This window comes from Elephantulus edwardii, unplaced genomic scaffold, assembly GCF_000299155.1.
Source record: "Elephantulus edwardii isolate Elephantulus edwardi_28Jun2011 unplaced genomic scaffold, EleEdw1.0 scaffold00176, whole genome shotgun sequence".
NCBI lineage: Eukaryota > Metazoa > Chordata > Mammalia > Macroscelidea > Macroscelididae > Elephantulus > Elephantulus edwardii.
Window position 1 is genome coordinate 4,074,837 of NW_006399926.1, and position 7,665 is coordinate 4,082,501.

General features: G+C 50.2%; 1 protein-coding gene across 1 annotated transcript in view; it reads right to left on the reverse strand.

Moving 5' to 3' along the window:
• Positions 1–6,881, reverse strand: part of IL6R (interleukin 6 receptor) — a 68,365-nt gene extending 61,484 nt beyond the window's left edge. The window contains exon 1 of the mRNA XM_006895923.1: positions 6,689–6,881. Within this exon, the coding sequence (XP_006895985.1) occupies positions 6,689–6,881 (193 nt within the window). The remainder of the gene's footprint in view (positions 1–6,688) is intronic.
• Positions 6,882–7,665: the final 784 nt, after the last annotated feature.

Consider the following 7,665-nt stretch of genomic DNA (forward strand, 5'->3'; position numbering starts at 1 on the left):
GGATTGATTCAGTGACTGGGATAATTGGGATGGGAGTGTCAGAGACGGTGCAATTGACACAGGACAGAGCCGAGTTTAGGGCTGTTGTACATAGGGTCGCTATGAGTCGCAAGCGACTCGACGGCACATAACAACAACAACAACAACAACAGGGCACCATCTATGCAATTACTCTCTCTCACTGCCATCGAGTAGGAACTAACTCAGAGCTCATTCTCTGGTGGGTTTCTGAGGCTATAAATGATGCTCAGCTTTCTCCCACAGAGCTGGATTTGAACCATCAGAGAGGTGACACCTTTCAGTTAGCAGCTCAACTCTTATGGATTCCACTGGTTGTCTTTTCAATACTTTAGCAACTGTGAAAACTAAATGAGACCCCAGATGCAATGGTCCCAGTACTGTGCTTTGCACAAAGCTGGTGCTCACAAATGACAAAGACTGTTATATCATAAGCCATGTGGTGTAGTATGTAAGATCTTGAGCTACTAACTGAAAGGTCAACAGTTCAAATCCACCAGCCATTCCACAGGAGTGAGACGGCAGTCTCCTCCTATAAAGATTTACAGCCTCAGAACCCAGTGGAGGGTTGTTGAGAGACAGGACAACTCCATGAATTTATTCTTCTGTCAGAGAGAGAATCCCGAGGTAGTGCAAACAATTAATGAGCTCACCTGCCAATGGAAAAGTCAGAGGTTCTAGCCCACTCAGGTACTTCAGAAAAAAGACCTGATGATCTCGTTCCCAAAAATCAGCCACTGAAGACAGGACTACTACGATACACATGGGGTCTCCGTGAGTTGGAACTGATTCAACAGCAACTGATATGGGTCTTTATCATGGTGAGTGGGTCTTTATTATGATGAATGGGAAGACCAAAAGATACCTTCCAGGAAATTCGAGGGCATTCCTAAATACATTTATATTTCCTTTGAGTTTTCACTCAGATATTCTCAACGAGATCTTTCTTGGCCTTCATTATAAAATATCAGTTCTACAGTCCTGCACACACACACACACACACACATTTATTTCCTCCTCATTCCTGCTTTGTTTTCTACTAGTTATTAGGTGTCATCAAGTCAACTATGACTTAGAGCAACCCTAGGAATGACAGACATGTCCTCTGTCCTATCTTGCCCCTAAGACCGCTGTCACGCTCAAGCCCACTTGGTAGTGACCACGTCAGTCCATCTCATGGAGGGTCTTCCTCTCTTGTTGACCCTTGACCTTTCCCAGAATGATGTCTCTCTCCAAGGGCTAAATCCTCTTGAACATTTTCTCCTTAACACTCAACAATTCAGCTCACTGCTGTTGAGTCAGAACCATCTATCTCACAGCTGACCCAACAGCAGGTTTTCAGAGACTGGAAGTCACACAGGAGGAGAATGCTGTTTTCGGACCCGCTTGCCTTTGGGCAAGCAGCACAACCCCTTACCCACTGGGGCTCCAGAGCTCCCTTCATCAGTACCCATCATTAGCACACATTTCATTTTTATCCTGGTTTTTGTTTTTTTTGGTCTGTTTGCTCCACTAGAGTAAAGCTCAAGTTAAGCCAGGGATTGTTTGTTCTGTTCCCTGCTGTCTCTCCAGCTCGTAGAACCATGTCTGGCACACAGGTGGTGCTCAAAACTATTTCCCATAGGAATGAATTATTGCTGTTGTTGTTAGGTGCCATCAAACTGACTGACTCACAGCAACTCTATGTACGACACGGCGTGTCTGAGCTGATCCTGCACCATCCGCACCAGATCCACTAGGCTCCAGCTCACATGTCAGTCACTGCATCAAGCCGTCTCACGGGGGGTCTTCCTTTCCTTCTCAGACTGCCCACATCCCAAGCACGATATCCTTTCCAGGCCCTCCTAACAACATACCCACAGTACGTGAGACCAAGGTTCACTATCCTTGCCTCCAAGGAGCACTCTGGCTGTACTTGTTTCTACCCAGATTTGTTTGTTCTTTTGGCATTTCACGGTATATTCAGTCGTCTTCCCCAACACCACAATTTAGAGGCATTGAGTCTTCTTAGGCCTTCCTTATTCACATGCATACGAAGCAAGTGAAAAGTACCATGTGTTGGATCAGGCACACCTCAGTATTTAAATGACATCTTTGCTCTCTAGAACTTTGGAGAAGTTCCTGATAGCAGATTTGCCTAGTGCAATAAGAACTTGCTGTAAGTGAGGTAGAAGCTCTGGTGGCACAGTGGCTAAGGCATTTCACTGCTACCTAAAACGTCTGTGATTCAAACCCATGACACTCCAGAGGATAAAGACTAGTCTGTTTCCTTGGAAATCCTTCAGAGCTGTCCTTCAGGGTGGCTCAAAGTCTGAATCACTCAGCTGTAGTGGGTTCTATGTAATACTTTTCTAAGCAATCTGTATAAATTACATCCTCGTTACTGAGTACTGCTACAACAGAAATACCACATATCATAGTACTTAGTTCATCTAATCTTGGTAGCCACCCTGCAAAGTAAAATCAAGTCTTATTTTCGAAATGAAGACACCAAGTCCCAGAGAGTTTAAGTCGCCTGTCCAAGTTCCTAGTGTGTTTTACGTGGCACTGCTGGGCTCAGGCAGGAATTTGCTGCCTTCCACAGCCTCATTCGTTGCCTAAATGAAATTAGCTGTGCTGAGGTACAGGAAAGGGGGCTCTGGTGGCTCAGTGCGAAGGAGTGCTGCCAATCTAACGGCGAATGGTTTGAGTCCACCAGCAGAAGAAGGAGGAGAAATCTCCTCCAGCACAATTTACAGAAAACCCAATGAAGGATCAGCTACAAGTAGATTCCAAGTTGAGGGCAATGAATGAGTGAATCAGGTGAAAGAGAGAAAGTCTGGGGAGGGGAAAATGAGGGGCAACAGAAACATTTCCATGAGAAGCAGCTTTTCACTCTAGATGAGGGTGGGCCAACAGGAATTTCTGCAATGACGTGAATGTTCCGTATCTGTTCTGTCTAGTAAGTAGCCACCAGCCTCATGTGCCTAATGAGTACTTGAAACTTGGCCAGTGCAGCCAAGGAACTGAACCTTTCGTTTCATTTCATTCCCATTCATTTAAATTGAAATGGTCACACATGGCTAGTGGCTAGCCATTACCACAGCTCTAGATTGTAACAGCTGATCTGGAAAGTACAGGTTTGGTGAGAGGAACGTTCTAGATTGCTTCTGAGTGGCTAGGTGGAAAGGAAGAAGGGGAAAGAAGGGAAGGGACTATTGGTAGCAGGCAGGGCCTTTGTTGCTCGATGTCATGCTCACACACACCCTGCCAGGTGAGGATTTACCCAGTGCTCAGAGGGCCAGGCTCAGAGCTGAACTCTCTGCTCAGGATCGGGAAGCCTCACTACCTGCCCTGCTTCTCTCCTCCCTGCTCCCCCTACAATCTGTCCTCATCTTTGATACCAAATGGGTCAGAGACACTGGGTTTTCTCAGCCCCTCTTCGAAGGATTTTTGCTGGACCGTTTGCAGGCTCCTTTTAGAGGACAGTCTGGGTGGCTGATCCCACACAGGCCTCACAGGACACTGCAAGGACCCAATAAATATTTGCTGCAATGAATAAACAAGGGACAGAGCCAAAGGCAGGAGAGATTTCTGGCAACAGGAGCCGGTGGGGGAGCACTTTCAGCTCCTCCACCACCAAGGGCGGCCGCCTAAAAGAGTCGTTTCCTGGGCCTCCCTCCCAGCCATTTTCTAGTGTCTACAGTGGGCACCAATAATTAATTTTTTTAATTAATTTTAAGGAAAGTTTACAGAGACTTAGGGTTTCCAGTCATTCATTGTTGCACTTAATAATTAATTTTTATCTAGCTCTCTCCCCTTCAACTCATACATCAGTTAGTTCGACTGCAACTAGACCCAAAATGAGCCTTTTAAGAAATAATGATTTAAGGTGGGGCTAGGAATGCAGGCAGGCATTGAGGGACAGGAAGATGTTACCCTAAAGGTAAATTCAGATGTTGAGACAGGACTGAGAGAGATGTATAGGTGCTTGTGCTTGTTTTATGTACCTTCTTTCACTGAAGAAGGAGGAGGGAACTTGAGTCACCTAAGCCCTCACCTGGCACATCCTGCACCTGGAGTACTTGGGCTGGAAAAAACTTAAGTTCCTAGCTCCAGCTCGTCCTAGGTGGCAATATACCTGAGGAGACCAGACAACCCAGAGGTGAGGTGGGGAGTACTGTACTGACCTCGAGGGAAAGCCACCTCTCCCAACCCTAAGAGCCCCAGAGAACCAACGGATTTCCCCTCTAAGCCAACCCCAGCTTCTCCTACCACCTTGGCCCCTCACTTCTCTACAGCGACACACCTCACAGTCATTTGCTCCATGCTTCCTGTACAATTTCTTTATTTTTACTCTCAAGTTTGTGGGCTGAGGCTGTGTGGGTGTGGGAGGGAAGCTGGGTATTTTCTACTTCTCTGCATTTTCCTTCTGAGCTGGGAGGGCTTTCACTTCCTCCCCAAATTCTCGGTTCTGCCTTTCACAGGCTATCCAGGTCCCTCCTGAGCACAAGGGAAAGAAAGGGAGGACTGCCTGCCCTGGCGATGTCCCTTCCTCCCCAAATTCTCGGTTCTGCCTTTCACAGGCTATCCAGGTCCCTCCTGAACACAAGGGAAAGAAAGGGAGGACTGCCTGCCCTGGCGATGTCCTGCCACCTCTCAGAAGCCAAAACAAGCAGCCACTTGAGATGCATGTGCTCTGGGGGCAGTGTGATTAGCAACAGAAGCAGGCCAGGGAGTCCCATTCCTCCTGAGGCCAACTGAGGCCTCAGCCTTGCCAGGCATCATGACACCATAGGTACAGCATGCAAGCAAGTAATGCTAGCCAGAGCCTCCACCTTCTCTCCTCTCCTCAAGCCTCTTCTGCCCCTGAGCTCAGCCAGACAAGGAATAACTCACAACTTACCCCCAGGTGCCTCAGGCTCAGTTTCCTGGGCTGGTTCCACACTTTCGAGGTCTTGGGGATTTACCATACTGGGGCACAGAGCCATGGGAGGGGCAGGCCTCCACTAGCTGGACCTTACCACCTTTTTCATGTCCACGTCTCTGAACCTCAGTCTCCTCTTTGAAAAGAACTTATGTTTGGATCACTATCCCTGAGTGATGCAAATGGTTAAGCATGCAATTACAAACTGAAAAGTTGGTGGGTTCAAGCCTATCCAGAGACACGTAGGATAAAAGCCCTGTTCATTATTTTTTTAGAGGTTTTTCTGTTGTTGTTAAAAGGCCTGTTGGTCTGTTTCTAAAAGGTCACAGCCCTGAAAACCCTAAGGAACAAATATATCGTGCCCATTTGGAGTTATCATGAGTTGAAATCAACTCCAGGGTAACTAACAGCAGCATATCTAGATTATCAAGAGGGTTAGAAAACCAGAATAAAGCCCCCACCAAAAACCAATCCCACTGCCACCAGAGTCAATCTTTACAGGAGTAAATTTATTTCTCTCCCTAGGACCTTTCAGTTCAAAGACCCTTATGCACTATGCCACCAAAGTTCAGGAGGCCCCAGTCAGCAGTGGCTATTACTGACAAGAATAACACATGCAAAGACATTGAACAAAGATACCATTTACTTTCCTCTTCTGAATATAAGGACCACAACCATCCAGGAAGCAAAAAGAGCTGCAGGTACTCCAGCCTTTAGCTCTGGAGCGCTCCCTGCCAGTGGACTGAGGTCAAGCTGAAGGCTTCACCCAGGGCAGGCGCTTCCTATGGTCTAGTAAAGAAAGCCAGAACCACCACCTTTAGGAAGCCTGTCTGCTGCCCCTCTAGTTTTTAGCAGTCTGAAAATTTCACTGCAGCTCCTTTGAGTTCTCAGACCCTAAAATAAACCTGAGGGAAGCAGTTGTCCAGCTCATCTAGAGAAGAGTAGACACTCAGCTGGGCACCCAGCCAGAGTACAAAGAATGGTCTGGCTGTTGGGCACAGATTACAGTTAAGAGTGACAAGTGCCCACTGGCCTCTCCCTCACCCTTCCTTCCTTTCTCTGGAAAGGGACAACAGGCTCGTGCCAGAGCCAAGAGGTCTCAATCCCTCGACAGCCTCCACACTCAGGTGAAAACTCCCAGAGCTGGGGCACCGGGCTTGACAGAGCCGATGCCCACGGGAGCGAAAACGTGCAGCAGGAAGGTCCGTGACTCAGCGCCCGCCCGTGATGTCAGGCCCTTCACAGTCACCGCACTGTCATCCACATAAGGCACCCAGAAGGCGGGGGGGGGGGGCAGGCGGAGTGGCCTCAGAATCAGAGGAACAAGAGAAGAGCTGGGGTAATGGACGGCCCAAGAGGGAGCACCATCCCGTTAGCGCGCGCTCTCCAGGGAATCTCTCCTTAGAGAAATGCGATGGAAATGCTGGCAGACGCAAGAGCTCTCTGGGTCACTTTGTCAGTGGGGTTTCTGAGAACACACCAGATCGTGTGCGCTGAACTCCCTCAGCGCAGGTCAGTCCCGCAGAGACCCCGCCGGGCGAAAGGTGACAGACACTGCACGAGGCGCACGAGTGTCCGCCCACGACTCAACAGCTGCGGCAGTCCTGAGCGCGTATCTTGCGTCCACAGTGACCTAAGCTAGCCACGAACAAGGGAAGCGTGCCGTGTCCTTTCCCCCTCCAGCCGCTCTCGGTTGGCGGCGGTCACGGCGGTTGGCCCCACCCGCGGCTGCCCCAGCCCTCCAGGTGCGCGCGAAGCCCTTACCCGGCGCTGGGCAAGTTCCAGGGCTCACTGCCGTGCCCGGCGCGGCCAGAAGGGCAGCCAGCAGAGCGCAGCGGACGGCGAGCATGTTTCGTCCTCGGCTAACGCCCCATACTCCCGGAGAGAAGCAGGCGGGCAGGCAGACAAGTTGGGACCGGGAGGCTGGGACGGGGCAGGGCAGCGGGTGGGCGGGCATAGTCGGCCCAAAGCGCAGCTCCCAGGCCCGGGGCCTCGCTGTGGGCGCGCAGTGAGGTCCCCGGCTCCGCTACCGCACTCGGCTCAGATCCCTTTGGGCCAATTCGGTGCTAGTGCCACTTCCCACTTATACATGACTAAGAGCAGTGGACCGTCCCGGCAACGCAGGAAAACATTTGAGGAACTCGCGCTGCAGCGTCTCTCTCGCCCAACCCATGGTGCAGTTACGAAAGCCCGAGCGAATGGCGCAATCGCCCCGCGTACCGGCCCTGGAGGAGGCGGCTTCCTGTCTCGGTGCTGCACCTGAGCCGCGAGGGCAGGAGACCCCAAGCCCCACCAGGGCCCCTCCCCCAAGTATTGTTGTTGAGGCTAGAGGAGGCGTTATCAACACTGGCTCAGTTCTGATTTTTGGTTTCATGAACAAGATTACACTGTGAGAGACGCACCTGGGCTGCCGGATCCCCCAGCAAATATGCTGTTGATCGCTGCAGCAAAGCAGTGTTTGGCAGCCTAGATTGCCCTTTGGGATCACCTGTTGTTGTTAGGTGCCATCGAGTCTGGTACAACTCATAGCAACCCTACAAACAGCAGATCTGAACACTGACCTGTCCTGTGTCGTCCTCACAATCTCGAACACACTCAAGCCCATTGCTGCAGTCACTGTTATGGATTGACAGTGAACCCATTGGTCTTCCTCTCCTTTGCCCATCCTCCCACCATTTCAAGCATGATGTCTTTCTCCAATGAACAGCCTCTCCTGGCAACATGCCCAAAGTATGTGAGGG